Source organism: Serinus canaria, chromosome 1, assembly GCF_022539315.1.
Source record: "Serinus canaria isolate serCan28SL12 chromosome 1, serCan2020, whole genome shotgun sequence".
NCBI lineage: Eukaryota > Metazoa > Chordata > Aves > Passeriformes > Fringillidae > Serinus > Serinus canaria.
In genome coordinates, this window is record NC_066313.1 from 4290154 (window position 1) to 4310602 (window position 20449).

General features: G+C 40.7%; 2 protein-coding genes across 3 annotated transcripts in view; both read left to right on the forward strand.

The window, feature by feature from the left end:
* The first annotated feature begins 336 nt into the window (after positions 1-336).
* CREG1 (cellular repressor of E1A stimulated genes 1) lies at positions 337-6319 on the forward strand. 2 transcript variants are annotated; one of them, XM_050977092.1, is made up of 4 exons: positions 338-705; positions 2733-2852; positions 4167-4351; positions 4737-6319. In XM_050977092.1, coding segments are annotated over exons 1-4 (630 nt in total). In that variant the 5' UTR covers positions 338-381; the 3' UTR covers positions 4738-6319. The 2 variants fall into 2 exon arrangements, with proteins under 2 accessions (XP_018772420.2, XP_050833049.1); XM_018916875.2 differs by lacking the exon at positions 4737-6319 and having other exon boundaries at positions 337-705; positions 4167-4352.
* An 8216-nt stretch (positions 6320-14535) lies between these two features.
* CD247 (CD247 molecule) overlaps positions 14536-20449 on the forward strand; it is a 46322-nt gene continuing 40408 nt past the window's right edge. Inside the window, 2 exon segments of the mRNA XM_050971201.1 lie at positions 14536-14589; positions 14591-14819. Coding sequence (XP_050827158.1) covers positions 14536-14589; positions 14591-14819 — 283 coding nt within the window.

Here is a 20449-nt window from a genome sequence, read left to right on the forward strand (position 1 = left end):
TGCCATGCTCCGGGGCACTCGGCGGTGTTGGGTCCCAGCCTGGACTCGGCGATTTTGGGGTCTTTTCCATCCATTCGGTGACGCACCGCAGGGCTCCCATTGGCTGCCGGGCCGCCGGTGACTCCGCCCCCTCCCGGCCTCCGCGCTCGCGGATGTTTACCTCTTCTGCGCGCATTGACCCGCCTCCAGCGGCTCTCATTGGCTGAGAACAGCGGCCCTCGCAAGTCAATTGGCTGACAGCGGGGGTGGTGGCTCTTCACTCCCGAGGTTTTGGCTCATTGGCTCGAGGGGGCGGGCAGTGCTGCTCCCATTGGTGAGGCAGGGACAGGCCCTGCCCCTCCCGGCGGGCGGGTGGGCGGTACGGGCGGGCCCGGCAGTCGGATGTCCCGGTGTGCTGCCGTCGGTGGAGCGATGTCCGTGTCCTCAGCGATGGCGCGGCTGCTGCTCCTATGCGCCGCATCGGGGCTGCTGCTGGCGGCCCTGGCGGCCATCCCGCCGCCCGAGGAGGCGGCGCGCATGGCGCGCTACGTCCTGCACAGCTGCGACTGGGGCGCGCTGGCCACGCTGTCGGCGCAGGAGGGGCTGCGCGGCCGCCCCTTCGCCAACATCTTCTCCCTCAGCGACGGCCCGCCCGGGCCCTGCGGCGGCAGCGGCGTCCCCTACCTGTACCTGACCGACATGGAGATCTCCGTGCAGGACCTGGAGGTGAGCGGGGCCTGGGAGGGCGGTGACACCGCGGGTGCGAAGTGACCCCAGGGAAGACCCTCGGAGAAGCGCCCAGGGTACTCAGGCCGGCGCTCAGCAGCAAGTGGTGATTGCAAGGCAGTGTGACAGCGCTGGTTCACGGAGCCACGGAATTGCTGGGGCTGGAAGGGACCTCTGGAGATCCTTCAGTCCACCCCCCTGCCACGGCAGGGTCACCTCGGGCAGGTGACACAGGAACGTGTCCAGGTAGGGCTCTCCAGAGAGGGAGACTGCCACCTCCGTGGACAGCTGTTCCAGTGCCATGCCACCCTCAGCGTAAAATTCTTCCCTCATCTGTGTTTTTGTTTATGGCTCTTCCAGGGATGTCGCCCCGTTTGTCAGCCCTGGGGACAATTATTAGCCCTTGAGCAGTGCTGTCTGTGGTGACAGCCAGGAGGGCTCCTGAGACGTTCCTGCTGATCGTGGTCTTGAGAAAGAAAGGGCAGAACCAGGCAGAGGAAGTGTCTGCAGCTTCCAGAAGCACTGAGCAAAGAAATGAGGCACCACGGAATATTTAAGAATATTTGAGAGAAAATTTCATGCACAACAAAGTCAAAAGGACTGGAACTTGTCAGTGTGGGACCTAAGCAAAGAGAGTTCTTACAGAGCCAGCTGAAGGAATAGTTATTAAGTCTCTGGAGCTTACTGTAAAGGGAAGCACACATGGAAAGGCAGCTTTGGCATGCTGAGACTCTGAGTGTGTAATTGGCCTTGTCCCAGAACTTTTGTGGCCAAGAGTTTGCTATAAACTTAATGAAATAGCAGTTGTATGCCTCCTTTATTGGGTTTGTTTGTTTGTTTTCATAACTTACAATATTAGTCAACATAAAAGAATGGTAATTTTTTTGACTGTTTTATCATTTTTTGTTTGTTCCCTGTCAGGTTTTAGTTTGTTACCTTAAAATAGTTTAATTATATGTCTGAGTGCTGTAGAGAGTCTAATTCATTTTGCTGATACCTTTCTTTTTGTCCCAAATACAGCTGTTTGCTTTCAGAATAACATAAAACCCACGGTATAAACTAGTAATGAATATTTCCTTCAGAGGGCTCCTCAACAGGTCCTTATTTTGCTGCTTCAGGGCAGAAACTCTTGACGCGTGATAGTCACAGGCAAGGGAGAAGGTGCCGAGTAATCATGACTCAGCTTTTTGGGAGTTAAGCAACTTCCTATCTCTCAAGTGGCTCCTTCTGTTTCATGAGGTCACCGGTGCTCTCTGTAGTGTTCAAGTGACTGTGGAGGGTTTCTCTTGGACATGAGCCCTTCTAATAAAACTTCTCAAAGCAGGGGAACTTCCCTTACTGGGAGATAATGACCCTTAGCACATGGCATTCTGCAATCCTGTTCGGCACCAGTGCTTTTCAAGCCATGGTCACCAAGTTAGTTTTTAGAAAAACAATCAGATATGGGTTCTTTAATCCTTCAAGTTAGGTGTTTCACTTAAATACTCTGAATTTTTTTTTATACTTGACTTCTAAATTTCACTTTAAATGCCAAAAGAGCTGTTTGGGAGAGCCAGGAGGCTGTTACGAAGAGATGTTTGTTTTTGTTCTAAGTAATTTTGCCAACAGTTGTGAAGCTCACTTGGTTGCCTTCTCAGCAGCACTTTGCTCTTCCACCAGAATTTACCTGATGAGGTTCACTGTATGTTCTTGTCTTCTGTACTGTCCTTTGTGTATGTAAATTGTAATATATCATCATTTGCATGTGAAATAGGTGGGCTGAATCCAGAGTTTTAAGGAGTCTTGTTCTGTGATGTTTGCATTTTACTTTAACAAGCTTCAGCACACCTCTGAATTGGGCTTTATTTCAGATTCAGAGCTCACTCAAGGGGCCTTTCAGATGTAGTTAGGAAAAGGTGGTGACAGCTCTGCTCTTTTTGCCAGTATTATTGAGTTAAGTACCAAGAGCTGAAAATGTGGTGGGTATGACATTTTTTTCCCATAAGAAAAGTAAGCATAAACCTCTTATCATACTTCTTTCATTTCAGGTCAATTCAAATGCCTCCTTGACTGTGTCTTTGGCACAGACTCCTTACTGCAGGAAGCACAGATATGATCCCCAGAACCCCCTCTGTGCCCACATCATCTTCGTTGGGAGCATTGTAAAGGTGAGCAGCTGAAAGCTGACACTGGGCAGGATTGTGTGCATCAAATAGAGATTTATTTAGTGGAGGGAGAGGAGAAAGATGAGAAATTCTGTGCAGAAGCATATGCTGAGATGTTCTGTGCTGTGATACCCAAAGGCCAGCTCGTAGTTTGTGGGAGGGAAAAAAAGTTAACCCTTGATTAGTGCAGGAGTTCTGTTGACAAGTCTTTAGCAAGGAATTTGGGGAGACAATAATGCAGGAAATCTCCCTCATTCCTGTCAATGTGTTCTGAAACTAAAAAGTCTAAGGCCGTTATTTTGAAAAAACCTTTATACTTCATTCACATCTCTCTTGCTCAGTTAAATTCTTTGATTCAAGCAGTGTGACATGCTGTCTTCTGAAACTCTGTTGAAGTAAAAACTCTGTTGAAGTAAATACTAACCTGAGCTACACACTTGCAGATATTATACACAAAAAGTGGGCATTGTGTGATCTGGTGGCATTGCTGCCAGGGCAGTGTTCTTTAGTGCACCCAGTACTTTGGTGTCTTGTAGGAGGAATTGAGAACTGCATGTGTTATTCATTGAAGATCCTAATCCTGTTATTGGGGTAATGATTGAGATGAGAAGGATAAGAACTACTCATCACTACTCTCTCTTACTTGTCTCAATTCTTATTTGGTGTTTTCACAGCTCTGATATTTGCACATAGCACTCATCAGTCTTGTAGTTGCTTTCCTGAGTTTCTCATTAATAATGGAGTGGATTTGATTTAGGTGTTTTTTCTTGTATATATACCCAGAGCTCTAAATTGTTGATTTCACCCTTTAAATATCTGCACATTGTGCAGATGTTAAGTGCCATCACACTTTTTAGCTTCCCTTCTCTGTAGGTTCTGTTATACCATCCCATTTGTGTTTGTGTGTTTGCAGATGTCTGAGCACAGTTGTATCTGTTTCTGTCAGTTTGAAGGTGCAGAGGAGGTGAAATTACACCTAAAACATCACATTATAATAATTCACCTAGCATCCAAACTTCTCTGTTTTGTTTTTTGTTTAAAGATTTATTTTTATGTTGATTAAATACTCACTTGCTCATGCTAACTCTAAAAGCAGCATTTTGATTTAATGTTGAAATCCACTACTTTGTAAGTGTTGTCTGTCTCACACAGTTGCACACCACACTGAAGATGAGCAGATTCAGCCACAGTAATGAGCCCCCTGGGACAAGGCATGGCTGGACTAAAAAAACCACACTGCAGTCAGCAGTGGTTTTTTAGCTAAAACTCATCTTTACATGACTGTCTTACTGTACTATTTTCCTGGTTTTTGTTTAGGTGAATGATTCAGAAGCAGACGTAGCCAAAAAAGCATTATTCACTCGCCACCCTGAAATGGAAAGTTGGCCCAAGGATCACAATTGGTTCTTTGCCAAATTCAACATCACCAATATTTGGGTCCTGGACTACTTTGGGGGATTGAAAATTGTGACACCAGAAGAGTACTACAGTGTCAAGCCTTAGTAAGTACTGAAGCTTTTCATGGCTAACTCTCATTATATTTCACAACTGCAAACTTCTGTTGTTAACAGGGAGGAGTGACTGCTGTAGAATTGGCACAGTCACTGTCCTCTGTTTGAATTAATTGCAAGACAGATGCTGTTTTGGTCTAATAATTAATAGTAGTGAGACTCTTCAGCATTTCTGAAGCTTTATTAATGGGATTGCAGCAATATTGCTGATACTTCCCAAAGAAAATTGCTGTTGAATCTGTCCTTATGATTTTGAAGTATAGAGAAATTGTCTTCTATTGTCTACATAAAACCAAGTCTTCAAAACTTTAAATATAGATTAGCACAGTCAACATGAATTATGCATTCATTTCACTCTTATTCTTACTCCTTTTAGGTGGAAGAAGATCCTTGGTGATGCTGATATGGAAATGAATGACTTTGGCTGTTTCATTAAAGATTTATTTTTTCTATGTAGTTTAGAGCTGAATTAATAATATAATAAATCAAACACCTTGCATTGTTAATGAGCATGTATTACCCTTATGAAGCAGATTTAAATTCTCACTAACTTGAATCATGTCACGATGACAAACTTTTGTGCATAAGCAATAACTAAATTTTATTCATTGGATGTGAATTTGGAAAGTTGTCTGACAGTGTGCATTCAGAAATGTTGTGTTTACTGTAATCTAAAGGATTAGTCCAGTTCTAAAGTGCCTTAGTTAAGTAATGTTTCTGAGCACTTTCCAATATTATTTTATTTTTAATACCAATTTAGTTTAGAATTTTATGGTGAAGTTCTACAGGATGGCTCAGCTGGTGGAATGGAAGGCATTGTCTGTATTATAGTGGCAAATGATGTGCTGAGTTTCCAAATCCTGTTAAGAACTTTCTCTGCACGCTGATAAACTCACTTTTTTGAGCCATTTTTCTGTTTTATTGAATGTGCTGTAGAATACAGTTGTGTTCATGCCAGCTGTACTTATACCTCAGGATGAGTTCTTGGTAATTCCTCAGCTGTTTATGTGCCCTGACTCTGTAATAGAAGCAGATCAGTAGAACTTAAAATATCTGACTCAAGAGGAGTAGTGTCTTGTAAATTCAGTGAGAATGTTGTGAAGGATAAATGTTTTCTGATTGAGATTCTGAAATACTCAGCTTTGTTAATCTGATCAAATGGCAATTCATCGGCTTTTGTTCCCCTCAACAGCAGAACTGAGCAGATTTTGGGGTCTGGAAGCCTTAGACAGCAATTTTGGATTAGTAGCTCAGAAAAGAAAAAGAAGCAATACAGTTTGACACAAATGATTCATGATTTGTAGAGAATGAAAATTAATGAAAGGTGTTCTTAATTAATTCTGTGTTAAAGTAAGTTACACCCAACCACAAAAACCTTTTTAACATCCTCTCTGATTTGCCGTGTGCCGAGTTCACCAGCACTAAAAAGTATTTATGAACAAACAAGTTGATTTTACAGTGAGCAAATATTACCTAGTTGACCTAGAGTAATGAATTTAGACTCCTTAGAGGAGGCTGATATATAGAACAGTGGGATTTGTCATGTAAGATCCCTGTATCTTAATGTTGTTGTTATATCACTCCTTTTCTCAGATACTGGGATGATTTGGGAAAGTATTTTTTATGTAACTTATTAAGAGTTCTTTCTTCATAAGGGGAAGGAAGCTACTTGGTACTGTTCTACTATTCTGTTCTACTATTTTGAAACTAATTTAGGGTAAAAAAACCTTACAATATAGAAACCATTTCTGTTGAATAGGTAACACTGATATTTAATGTGAAATTGAAAAAAAAAACTTATATAAGGTATGACAGTTGTGAAAACTCAAATGAATCTTTGTCATGGACTCAATACTTTCTGTGAGGACACCTGAATGCATTATGTGTAACCCTGTAATTTCTGATGTGTGAGACTGATGGTGTTGGGCTTTTGTTAAAATTAAAATATTTTTTTGACAAGTGGTGTCAAGCTTTATTTATTGCATGTCCCAGAATTATTCTCTTCCTCCTGCTCTCTTTCATATTCTCTCTTTTCAGTGTTCTTGTTTTACTGTTTCTCTGATGCCTTTCATTCTTGCTAGAATTAATGGGGAAATGTCCTTACTTACACCTGCCTTCCCCTCCTTGGATTAAATCTATGTCTTTTTACTTCACATGCTTTCCTGCATCTAATGCTGTGAAATAAAAAATTGCAAAGGCAAATGCCATCATTCCACACATCCCCAACTTCTTTGTTCCACCAGCTGCTTCTGCACCGCCAAATTCCATGGCTGGTAAGGCAGGGTGAGAAACAGGAAAGGTCCTGACATTGCATAAACAATGAAACGTTGGTGTGTTATCAGGGTTGTTTTAAGCACAAATTCAAAACATAGCCCCAAGCAAACAGGCAAAAAAACCCCAACCACAAAACCCAAATCTCCATCCCAGCCAAAACCAGTACACCACTTTTAAAAGTATTGCTTTCACTTGAGGGTTTGGTGTAGAATAAGGCTGGCTTTTTTTGTGGTTTTCTTCTCCTTTTACTATCAATTCCCAAGTATTGTCTCTTTGGAAGTGGAAGGGCCTTTTTTGGTAACAGTAAGATCTTGAAACAGTTTTGTAATGCTACTGTGACAACTGTAGCTCATCCAAATCTCTTCACCTTTGAAATCTGGGAAGACCCCAACCAGATGTTTCTTTGGGAAGATGGTGAACAGCAGACTGGTTAAGCTACATGTACAGACCTGGATTTGAGGGTCAATTAGAGAAGAACTCTGGAGCTGTATGTGTGCATCTCACTGGATACTTTTTGGTGTGGTTTATATGTAGTTGTGGAATGTAAAGCAGTTCAGCTTATCAATCTTCTCCCTTAGTAATAGGTGTGTAAATGTTTATATCACCAATCCAAGAAAGTCATCAGCTGGTCCTGTTTTTCCTCACCTTTTTTCCCTGTGCTCACCTTCATTCTGTTCAGCTCATTCAGGAATTTGTTTGAGAGCATGCTTCCTTTTTTCCTGCCATCCAGGAGTATTACTGTGGCTGAGAACAGAAGAGGCTGAGTATAATCAATTGATACAGCTGTAAGAAATGAATCAGTGTTTTGATTTCTGTGTGTATCCTCTGCCAGGGCATTCTTGGAGTACCTGAGCATATCCTGAACAGCAATGAAGTCAGCCTCCCCAGCTGGGAGGCACCTGCACTCACGGGAATCTGACACAGGATAACTGCAGGCACCTCACTGAGCCGCAGGATGTTTGTTAGCTGGGAATCTAATAAGGGTAATCACAACCTGTCATGTTCTACTTCCTACTACATGTTCTTCCTTCTATTGATCTTGCTTATTGACTTGTTTGTGTTTCTACTTCTTGATTTTCAATTTGTTTCTTATGTTTTAAAGGACTTGTGCCCAGTAGGCTCTTGCAGCATGCACCACCATTACACAATAGCTCTTAAATTTATCAAGTATTCATTTAATCCTTTATTCAGTTCTCCCTGGAATTAATTTCTTATCTGTGGTCTTCACAATAAAATAGAGGTAGGTCAAGCAGATTATCAGACTACACAAAAAGTGTTACTCGTAACTTAATGGATTAATTTGCTCGCCAAAGGTTTTTCCTGAGCAAAAACATTGAATCAAGATAAAACCCAATAAAGTGATATATTGTTGTTGAACACAAGAGGGTGCCACAGACTTACATTCGGCTGGAGTGTTAAATTTTTAATACTTAAAAGTGGTTATTGAATTCATCATAACTCAAAGATGCTGGAAAAGCAAACGACGGGGGCATAATATGAACAAATTCTTTTTCTACAGTGCTTTACATTATGAATGCTTCCCTCCATAAACACAGCAGCCTGCTGGCTGCAAAAAAAAAAAAAAATGGAGCATTTATCATTTTTTTGTGTTTTGTAATCATTTTGTGCTACGGAGAGCTCAGAAGTAATATCCATGAAAATGATTTAAAGGTTTTTAAATTAAGTAACTCTAGTAAAGGAAATGGAGGCAGGTAAAGAATGCCTCGGAACATCGACTGGGAGCAGCCAGCTTCAGACTCAACAATTTTTATTTCTGTCAAATCCAGAGAGAGAGGGTTCATTAGTGTGACTATGCTTTGGCTTAGGCTTATTATGAGCTGAATTAAACCACTTGACTCTGATTTGTAATTTCCAGCAGCTAATTAATCTTGGGTTCTTCAAGTGCCCCCAGGCTGCTCTCTGGTGCTTTGGGCTGCCCTGATGATGTGCAGGTGTTTGGGTGATGAGGCAGAGCTGGGAAAAGCCTGAAGCTTCCCCTTTTTCCATGAGGGCTGTGTTAGAGCTCAGACTTTTGTTGCTTGCTCAGTCTTAATGTCTTGGCCTTAAGTCTGACTGACCCTGCTTGCTGTCACCCAACCTCTGCTCTTCTCCAGGTACTGTGGCACTGCTTCTTTTGGGGTTGAGATCACTGCCTTGCCCTCCTTGCCAGCTCCTCTGCTTGGGTGGAGCATCCTTGGCTCTCTCTAATAACTGTACTTTCTCTGCTGGGGAGCTCAGCCCTTGAGTTTCTCATGTAAGCCTCTTGCAGTTACTCTCACGGCTTTTTAACTTAAGAACTTCTGTGTCTAGAGGCTTCCTCAGAGTTTCAACTGGTGTGTAAAAAGATTAGGCTGTATTAATTCTGGGTGTAGGGGTTAATGTTCTGTACAGATTGATATTCTGTGGAAACAAGGCTTAGATAACATTTCCGGGTACTTGCCTTTGTCAGATTTGTTTTTACTTTGTTGGATTCAGATTTGAAATGGGGAGTCTGACCCCAAAGCTAGCAAGCTCCTATAAATGTTATGACAACTGTGAACTGGGGAGAGGAAACAAACCCCAGCTCATATATATTAAAGGTTAAAAAGTCATATTTTGAAAATTTGAGTTTGATTAGTTGTGCTGATTTTAGAGCTGGAGTGCCCTGGTTGAGTGTGACTGGGTATGCAGTTAGTACCAGAAGGGTGTAATTCTGTATTGTTCAGGAGATATTAGGCTGTAGTCAAAGAACCTGATAGCTGTGATGATGACTCTGAATTATTTTCTTCCTCTAGCTCTTACTATCCTACATTTAAAAGCCTCAAAAACTTCCCATCATTATTTGCTTCTGATTTTTGTAGCTGCTAGACTTAGTTTTGCATAGCATTTCTCCTGTTTAAACAAAAGAGATGCCACATTTCTGGTGGTGGCCCCAACAGCTGCTGTGGGTCTTGTGGAAAGAGGAGAGTCTCTCCCTTGACCTCAGAAGTATTGTCAGTGTATTCACACAGGTCTAGAACCATTTCATGTTATTTTTGCTACTGTCACTGACTAAGATTGTAAATTTACTTTGCATGATTACTTTTCCCTTCCCCTTATCTATAAGAAATGTAGATACCAGTTTGTAGGACTCATGTAAAATACTTGTAACTCATCTTGATACCCTTAGATGACAGGAATGCTTTATTTGAAGAATAAGATGACTTGGTTTTAATCTGTGAGTAATTAATTTTAAGGCTTTTTTAAATAAATCTGTGATTGCTACAAGCACAGAGTAACTTGACAAAACCAAACAGAGGGTGTGTGTGTGTGTACAAAGGGGGAGAGAGACAGTGTCAAGAAATGGTGTGTAATTGCATATCTAAGCACGTATATTTATGTGAAAACATTGAAGATAATTTGTGTTTCTATATTGTTTTGCCAGTGGAACCTGTTAAACATCTTCAAGTGTTAACAAGTAACTGTTTCTAGATTGAAAGATGCAATTGTTTAGAGATAAGACAGAGAAATAGTTGCACAAACCCTGCATTGTATAATTATAGGAACATTGCACACTAATTTCCTGTTGTCTTTTAGCCAAAAAACAGTGCCTAATCAAGCATGAATTAGATTTTTTATTTGTTTTAAAAGCTTAAATTAATTTCACTTAATTTAATTTTTTCCTCAGGTAAGCATTTGAAGCATGCAGGAGAGGTGTGTTAGGGGTAAAGAGAAGAAGAGAATAAAGGAGGAGTAGATACTTGCCACAGACCTTAAAATTTGGCTTCACAATATTTTTATAAAAGGCATAGCTTGATAAGTCATATTCTGTACAGCCATGCAAGAAAATACTGAAGATGTTCTATAATTAAAAAGAGTGTTTTGAGAATGTGTGTAGTGATAAAGTCACAGAATTTTTCTACATATGTTGCAATGTTATTGGGGAAATTCACCTGCAATTAACAGGGTTGTTGATGATGCCAGAGAGAGTAGCTTGAGTAACTGAAAAGAAAAGAAGCACTGTTCTTCCTCCTTAAAATATGACATAAGCAGTGGTCTCTAGAGTACATTAACAACAACAAAATCCAAAGCAGATCATAAAAGTGTCACTGGGGAGGGAAAAATTGGATGTTACAGATTCAGTAGTCTCAAAATTGAGCATTCAAAGAAGGTGCATTTTAACTTTCTCCTAACAACTCCTTTATAGGTTTCCACAAACCCTGTTGCATTGAAGATTTTAAGACCATAGCAGGAAAAAGGAAACTGCCAGTCACAAAAATCCCTGAAATAATGAATAGAGATATGTTTTTGCATTGCATCAGGGCTTGTTTATAATCTCCCATAGGGAATGTGTGCTCCTGGCCATATTTGTCTTTGTGCTCCTGCACAGGTGTCCCTTTTTATGTTTGGGGTTTTTGGGTTTTTTTTTGGTTTTTTTTTTTTTTTTTTTCTTGTTGCACATGTCAGGGCTTCTATTTGCTCAATGCAGCTGCAAGGAGTAGTGACAGTCAGGTGGGTTTTCCTTGGAAAAGCAGTATTTTCATACACAAAAGGGAGCAGTTGTAACAAGAGCAACTCCTGTCTCCCTGTTGGGAGCTGCAAAGCAAGACCTGTAGTTAGACACGGTCTTCTTTCTAGCTCTCCATTTGCTGGCAAAAGTGCAGGGCAGGGACTAATCCTCTTGGAATGCAGCCATTACCGCTAAATAAGTATTAATTGCTGCATTCCAAGGGGATTAGCACAGTTGAACTCAATTATAGCAAATCGAAGCTGTACTGTAAGGCACTACAGTGCATTGAGATGCAGTGAAGCAGCGTAGGACTGTCAGTCTCCAACATTTTATCAGTAAAAATTGTGGGCTTATACACTATAAACAGCAGACCATTTCTTTTCAGTGTCTTAGTCTGAGTGGCATGCCTGGTTGGAAGCTACAGCCTGCTCACCAGTGAAAATTGTTGCTTTTTTAAACACCCATTGTCTTTGTGTGAACATCTCAGAAACGTTTTTAATACTTGTTGAGTTAATTATGGCACTGCAAGCATCACTCCCTGCTGGACCAGGGGCAAGGCTCTGCAGTCAGTCTGGATTCTCTCACCTCTGAAGTCGGCCAGCTCCTCCATCAGGTGATGTAGGAATTAATTTTGCCTGCAAGTGTTAGCTGTATCAAATAGGCTTAGTAGAGCTCCTGATAACTGACCTGTTCTCAATCCCAGCAGTCTGCAGTGATGATTACAGGCATATCTCTGTGGTAGCAATACAGGAGCCAGAGGGCAGTGTGTAGTTATATATATTTTTTTAATCCTCAGCTTGACTGTGGTGTGGGTTTGTTTTTTTTTTTAGTTTTCATTTATTTCCTGTTAAAACTGCAAACCCTGCTGCTTTTTTTTTTTATAGTACACTCAAAGCATAACCAGTAAGCGTGAAAAGGGAATGCTTCTGGGAATGAATCAGCCCCTTGCATTAGAGCTGTTCCAGGATTTTTTGTGTCCAGAGAAAGGATGGCATATGGATGCACAGAACCAGTTGAATGTATGCCTTGACTACTTTAAGAAAGATCTTATCCTCACGGATAATGAGCTGCACCTTAACCAGCATTAAACACACTGAGTTGTACTTGGGGACCATTTCAGTTCCCTGACCCATTCTGTTTCAGGAACCACAGATCAAATATTGTAGTCTTCCCAGTGCAGGTAATTCTTAAAAATGTACTTCCCTCCACCCATATGTTTAGATGAAGAGTCAAGTTTAGCTGAGAGCTTTTCTTAACACAGCAGGAAGGGTTTTATATTTCCGCTGTGGCCTTGTCTGTATTGAGAAAAATTGCTGCTGGTTCAGCTGAATGAGGGTTGGCATTCATTTCTAGTCCAGGGTTAACAAAGTCCTCACAATCTGACTGAAGTGAGTAAACTGAAACATCAGTATGGTTTAAACTGTTGGTAGAAGCGCATTTGCAAGAGTGGACAATGCACAATGTGGGCAGGAGGTGCTGAAGTTTTTGCAGTGCTGTGTAGCTCCTGGAGATGCAAAGACTAGAAAGGCTGAAAAGAAGGTGACACTCTAAGCAAACCATTCCTCATGGTAGAATTGCAAGCCTTATGAACACTGAAAAACTTTTTCCTAGAGAGGAGACCACTTCCCCTTTATCTTTTCCTCTACTGCTTGTCTGCTAGTGATTTGCATCTCTCCCACACCATGCTTGTTGTGAGAATAATTCATAATACAAGCATGAGTGCTCTTCTGTATACTTTGATTATATTTGGATAATGATAAGCTTGTCTTAGTTCAAAAGCTGAGGGATGGGGAGGTGGGAATTTCTAGGGGCACTGTCATGCAAAGCCTTTTTCTGACTCTACCCACACTTCCAAGTGAAGTCCATATACTCAATTTCTCTGACCTTTTCCTATCTAGACATCAAAACACACTGGCCCAACTGCTGTTCTCCCAGTGTGCCTACTGTTGCTATTAATCTCTCTTTCTTACACAGCTCTTCATTTCTTTTCCTTACCTTTGGCCTCAGCTCTTTATTCAAAGTGATAATTTGCTGGCTTTCTGCCGGAGGGAGAAGCTATGATCAATAACAGGAGGAGACAGAGGTCAGTGGAATAGTGATGAGCAGTGCCATCTGCTTCTCTGGAAACACCGTTACCCAAAAATATCAATAACTAGGATGATATTTCAGCTTTTGGATAAGGCATCAGTGAGATTGAAGCAGCCAGCAGTGGGAGCAGGGGTCTTTTTTCTGCTCACTAATTCCTTGTTTCAGCCAATCTTCTGTCACACAGAGATGTGGACAGAAAGGGCTTTATCCAGCTTGCACCGGAATATAGAACATGTACCTGAGCACAGCCATTTCTGGGGCTAATGACACCTCGTTCAGGTTCAGTGCATGGCAGCTCTCCTGGGCTGTGCTCTGCTTTCTGCCTGGTGGTGCCAGAGCCCATCTCCAGCCTTTTGTAGGAGCTTTTGGGGTAGAAGAGCCACAAACAAACCCTCCCCAGGGCTGGGAGAGAGCAGAGACTCGGTATCACAGAAGGGTATGCTGTACTATTACACCTGGTGCTAGACTGCTACTAGTGTCTTGTACTTTTGGTATTGACTGGCACAATATATAATTATTCAATTGAAGGAAGAGACTGCTTTATCCATGTATTAGCCTTTATTACTCCAGACAGCAAGGTGATGAATTTCTTCCAAGAACTTCAATTTACTTTGCCTTCAAAAGCCTTACTTTTTTTGTGCACAATAACTCTCATCCCACCATACTTTAGGGAAATTTTTATCACCAGTTTCTGAACCTCCTGGGGATGCACGTTCCTCTTTCTTTTCTAAGAATTAGAGACAGGAGAAAAAAAAAATATACATTGAGACTCTTGTACTTCCTCTCAGAGCCTAAGCTCTGATCCTTAAATGCATTGTTAGTATTACTGCTGTAAACATTAAACATTCAATGATCTGTTGAGCCAGATGTATTTTGATGGGAGTGAGGCTGAGCTTTAAGCTATTAGGATTATCTAAGGTACATTTTTAAGCTTTTCTAATTCACAGTTGTCTAAAATGAACTTTCATTCATTAATGAAAAAGTGAATAATTTTATTTGCCTGCATTCTAAAAGAGCACAATAATCTGAGATATCTTACAAAGTGGGAGTTAGAAATGAGTTTTATATCATTGTGAGTTTAGACAACTACATTGTTTAAAAGCGACTGTAACTTAAGTAGAAATTTAAAACTTAAAATTTATGCCCTGTGCAGAAATAGAAATAGTTGCATTAGTTGCAATAGTCCACTGGGAATAGCTGCATAAATCCCTTTTTGAAGTCAGGTCAAATTCCATACCAGAAAGAGAAACCAGCAGCTGCTGAGTGGGGATGATCTAGGAACCATCAGACAAAGTGGAAAAAAACCCAACTCATAGAAAAAAACCATCTTGCAGAGAGGAAAAGGATGAATAACAAAGGAAACCCCAAACATCAGTACCAAGAAGGCAAACCCCAGCCCTCACTCGGAGGCTGTGAAAGCAGAGGAAGCCGGCAGGTGGACTCCGAAAGCCCTCATAGGAGGTGAGCCTCTTCCTGTGGCGGCCACACACCAGCACAGCCCGTGCAGGAGCCTCTTCTTCTTCTTCTTCTTCCTCTTCTCTCCCATCCCCAGGACTTTCTGGCCTGGCAAGATGAAGTGGAGGAGGATCGCCATCCTTGCCACCCTGCAGGCCCAGCTCCCAGCCACAGGTAAAGGAGGGCTTTGGGTTTGCCGGTGTTCCCGTAAAGCTCTTTTGAGGAAAGAGTGCGACGTTTCTGTGGTGGATTCACCACCATTTCAGTAGCAGGAGGTGTCTGTGTGAGCACCTCAGCCGTGTCTGCCCCCTGTGAAGGAGGAGAGGGATCTGCTGTGTTGAAATGGCCTGGGATAAAGCCTCTGGAAGGCTGGGATGAGGGGCCCTTCTGCTGGAGCGACGCCACAGCTGAACAGTGACTAAACAAAGCTCCCAGGCCTCACCTGGGCTGCTTTCCCTGCGATTCCAAAGGGAAGGTTTGAGGCAGTGATGGAAAAATTGTCACTCAAAGTAAGCTGCATGGAGAGGCTTCTCAAGGAGCTGGGCTGTGGGTTTGTGGGCCACAGCAGAGCCGGCAGGTGGGAAATGGGGCACAGGTGGTGACAACAGGGCAGGGCCCTTCCCCTCACATCCCTGCCTTCTGCTCCTCTCCGCCAAACACAGCACAAAATGAAGCCATTTCTTCCTTTGTGTCATTTATTTGTGTGGTGCACAGGCCGGCCCTGCCTGGGCCCTGAGCGGAGCAGCGTCGCTGTGCACAGATCTTCCAAAGTCACGTCAAGTTTGAGAAGGAGGAATTTGCTTTTTAGGAGCACAGTAGATGAAAAGGGCAACAAAATTTACAACTGGAAAAGGCTTCAGACGAGGTCTGAATGTGCCATAGGCCACATCTGATCATGCATTAGAGCCAAATCCTCGGGAAGATTTTCCCCCTCAATGTACACACTGGCTGTACTTAAACCCAGCATCCTCAAGAGCTTGGGTGACTGCCACAGACATTTTTATTGGAAAGTTTTCTGGGAATGAGAGGAGGATTGCAGCTGCTTTCTAATGCTGTGGAACCAGTCCTGGTGATTTTTGGGGTTTTTTTCTTTCAGGAGGGTTTTGAGGGGTTTTATGCTCCGTGGCAGGCCATGATTTGTGTTTGTACTCCTTTCAACCCCTGGGGCCTCTGTCTCTTTCTGATACCCAAAGATGATCCTGTATCTTAGTATACTTCTCATATTTTGTGCCTTGCTCCACAAAATCTTGTATCCACAGATGTGTATAAGGCTACAAAAGTATGGAAGTTACTTTAGGTCAAAATCCATCCGCAAAACCAATTTTTTACATTTCTTCCCTTTTAACCTGTCACACAGTATCTGTGGTTCAGGCTCCTATTTGTGCATTTTCAGCAGAAAACTTTTTGAAAACTATGTAATGCGGCTTGCAGAGGTCTCTGGTGCAAAGCTTTTGGGGTATTCACACTCACAAAGAGTACATGGTTCAAGTTTTGAACCGGATACTGTTGTCACTGATTCGGAAGAGGCTGCCTGCGGATTTCAGGGGAAGTATTTTTGATTGGATACCTATAATAGTTTGAAGCATAGCAGCATTTAGCCAAAGAGTGTAGATAAAATAGAAGAAATATAAATCAAAATTCGTGGAATTGTTGCCACATTATGGATACAGAATAGACAAAACCGAAAATGTAAGGTCTGTCATTAATTTAGTTCAACAATGAGACCAAACAGTTGGGTTCTTCAGCTCAGAGCTGTGAGCAGAAAGATTTTCTGCTGCCTGTAGTGTTTTCATGCTTTCTCAGAGTTCACTTCTCGAAGGACTTCTAGGGAAATTAACTTCTAATTTTTTTCATGAAACAAGCTCAGATTCGGTACAGATTCAGTCTGCATACCTCCTCACAGAGAGTTAATTCCACTTCACTATAAAATGTTCGTGCTATTCTTTAAAAGGGCAGCTGAAAGATGCCACCAAGATTAGCATTGAGGAACTTGCAAAGCTTTTTTGATCTTTGAGTTCTGAAGTAAATATATCAGGCATGAGGAAAAAAAATGTTTTAAGTAATTCTAGAGATGAGCCATGAATTCTGATGCAGACTTTGAATTTATTGACACCAAACCACAAATTTCAGAATGGCATTTAAGCAATTAGAGAGGGAAGGCATCTCACATTATAAATTACATATATATACACAGGTTTCATTTTCTTTATTTTCCCTCTTCAAAGGCACAGAAGTGTACATCTGGAAATGTAGCTGAGGTCCTCCTATAGCCCCTCTCTTAAAAAGTCCACAAAAAGTAATAATTTTAATTATGAGCAAATGATTTTGTTAGTCACATTTTTGTTGAGACAAGAATATTAGAAGACTTGTACCTGAATATCGCAACTAAAATGGCAAAAACCTTCATACAGCTGGCACAGCTTTAGTTCTGAAGTATGACAGGCTTTGATAGCAATAAAATAGTCCTGTGAGCAATACTGTAGAGTTGCCCCCCTATTTTTTTCAAGGCTGATGAGATGATGCTTTGATTTATACAAACACACGCCATATGCATGAATATAAATGTATGTGCAAGAATTTAAGAACAGTCCTCCCCTCTTCTACACTTCTTCACAGAGTCACTTTTCTCAGAATTGTCTGCTAAATGGAACTGGACAGTGCCTTGTTTTCAGCTAACTCAGTGGAAACTACAGCAATGTTGGTCTTTACCAGATGTTACTTGCACAGCTCATTTCCACCCTGTTTTTCTGCTCTGCATATCTCTATCTCCTGCCCATTGGGTTGCCATGATGCCATCAACCTTTTCTTAGTTCAGGGACAGGTAATAGGTCTTACCATTACTTCTTTTCTTTCTTCTCATCAGATGATTTAGCTGCTCTGCAAATGACAAGATTTGTAAACTAGGAGCTGTTTACAAGCTTGTCTGAGGGATCTAAACAAGTAAATTCAGATTTTTTTTTTTTTTTATACCATCCCCGTGTCCTTATGCGTTGTCTTAAGTTCTCCGAGCTGCCTTCTTGTTACACCTAGGGGGAAAAGAATTTAAAGGCTTAATTTTCATGTTTTATTTCTTTTATTTCTCCTGCCTGTTCACAATGATTCATTAATAATTCATGGAAAAAACCCTATGAACTGGCAGAATGGAACAAAATGTAGGCAATGTAGCCTTTCTTTGTAAAGAGACATTTGTTGAGCCCTTGCAGTGCTATGTTCAATTCTGTAATGCTTATTACAGAGCAAGTGCTTTCTAGCTTAACCCTTCCGAGCAGAATTCCTAATAAGTGAAGTAACAAATTAATGATCACATTCCTTTTGCTTTTTTTTTTTTTTTTTTTGTGCACTAGATAGGAAGGATATACAAAATACAGAAATCTATCTGCAAAGTATATTTATATTTTTCCTCTGTGTGTCCTTCCTAAGACCATGTGGATAAAAAGCAGAAGTGGAGTTAAAAAAGGAGGTTCATTAGCAGCTTAAAGAGACAAGAATTTGATGTCTAAGTGAATGTTCATGTGAGGAATGTTTTTGACAACCATTTTCTGTTGTTCACACAGACTTTGAATGGTGACTGGCATGAGAAATAAATTTTTAATTTTTTTTCTTTGCCTATTTCCATTAGGAAATATGGGTTATTTCAAACTCTTTCCAATTTCTAACTAAACCTCCTTTCAAAAAAAAAAAGGAAAAATACTTTTTTTTGCATAATTGCAGACAACCATCGACTCCTCCTCCCCTTTTCCAACTAATCCTCTCTATGTTGTACTTAGAATTGTAAGATGCACCAGCTATTCTGGCAAGAAACTACAGGATATTTTTAGGTGGTATGAATGGAAGATGCAGCTTTTAAAAAATACTTAAAATGTGTATTCTGCTAAAGGTATTTACTTTCTCCGTGTGCATGTTAAACTCGTAAGCGTATTGTTGGCTTTTCACTCTTCTGCTGACTTTGGTCAACAGATAAATTTAAGTTTCACTACTGATTTTTTTTTTTTGTGTTAAGAGAGCAATTTATGCTATTCTAGAGTCTGTGAGAAGATGAAATTTTGCAGATTTTTCTGATTTGTGATGTCTATTTTGAGACTGGGACTGAATATTGTTTTCTTAATTAACTTAAGCTCTTACTTAAGGAGATATATCTCAAAGGAGATAGTCCTTTAAGGAGTATACAGTATTTTTAGCTTTTAAAGTATGGCAGTCCAAAGCAGGGGTTTTTTTTCAGGAGAGCAATGAAAACATTTATCTCCATTCTATTCTTTGATTTATAACTTCAAATATAACAGATAAAATGTGCAGGCAAATGAAAATCTTGGTTTGCAATTCTTCGATCCATTCACCCAAACACACAAGCCTTGGAAAACAACACAATGCTTGTGTTCAGCCCCAAACTGTGGGTACATCCATCTTTGTGGAAGTTAGACTTTTTTCAGTCCTTTGCCAATATAACTATAAAAAATAGAAGTAGAAACCAACTAGTTCCTCAGCCTCAGAGGTCACAAGCACTGGTATGTGCAAGTTCTGCTTAAGTGATAGAAGCCACCTCAATTTTTGAGCTGTGTAGATTGGAAATATTTTAAGTCCTACAAGTTCCCTAGGAATAAATCATCAGCCTTTGGAAGCCCATTGTGTATTTTGTACTTAATCCTTTGTTATATATCTGTTGAGTCTTACAAGAACAGCAGCTCTGGAGTTTTCCATTGTTCTGTGCTTTTGGTATATGGCAGTATGTTAAATATGTGCTTGTGGAGCCAGATGAAATACTTGTACTATCTGGCCTATTTCTTTTGTGAGATGTATCTGTAGTGAAAACTTCACCTCTGTCCTGACTCTTTGTGAGTAGCAGACCATTCTTTTCAGTTTGTTGTATTTTTTAAGTGAAGGAGAAGCCATAATGATAACACAACTCTCTGAAAACTCGGATAATGCGGAGGTGAAATATACCGAATTAGAATCCAATGGAAGCTGATGGGGGAAAAAGATTGGAAAAATTTCAACAAGTGATAGAATAAACAGCAGCAGAACATACTGAATAAGTCTAGAGGGTGGCCAGTTGTCAATACTTGTGGGCTATTTTGTTTTGTTTGGTTTTCATAGGAAATCTCACAGTATATGATTTATCTACAATTCAAGCTGTTGTCTTAAGTGAAAATCTTAACTTTCACTGCAAATAAATTTTCTAGTTTCCTTTTAATGTTTTCTACCTTTTAAGTTAACCTTGAAATGCAAGCCTGCATGGCTACAGAAAAAATAAAAGAGAAAACTGGCTATAGAACTTGTCACTAATAATTTTTTTTTAGGCAATTGCTATTTTGGGGGGGTGATATCGTGCTGCAATGCTCATGGCTGCAAACACTAAAAAGAGTTTTCTCGTCAAAAAGAAAAGCACATGAGACATTTTGACCCAGAGAACACCTAGAGAAGCTTTTCTAAGACCCCTCCAAGTTTGTATAATAAAAATATATTAATAGATTTTAGTATTTACATCAGAGTAATGGTCTGAAATGCTTTTCTAATGGGATAAGGTGCAATAACGAGGAAATGAATGAGGGAATACTAATTTGGGTGGTGTTTTACTTCAAGTAAGTGTATGCTGGCCATTGAATAAATACCTATGTAACTAAAAACCCCTTTTCCTGGTTGTTCATCCAAATTTCATAATGAGTTTGTTCTAGACAAGAGCATGGGTGTTTTGCATTCATTTCACTTAAAGTGTTGCTGTCATCTGTGTGACAGCCAAACGTGAAATAAACAGAGCCAAATATTTATAAAAACGCTTCCCAGATATTTAACACATCAGTGTGTGTTGT

What these genes read in the sequence shown, in the direction of transcription:
- CREG1 (XM_018916875.2), top strand. Translation starts at nt 382, where the DNA reads ATGTCCCGGTGTGCTGCCGTCGGTGGAGCGATGTCCGTGTCCTCAGCG. An exon ending in TCTCCGTGCAGGACCTGGAG is followed by an intron (nt 706 to 2,732) that starts GTGAGCGGGGCC and finishes CTTTCATTTCAG; the next exon opens with GTCAATTCAAATGCCTCCTT. An exon ending in TCGTTGGGAGCATTGTAAAG is followed by an intron (nt 2,853 to 4,166) that starts GTGAGCAGCTGA and finishes GTTTTTGTTTAG; the next exon opens with GTGAATGATTCAGAAGCAGA.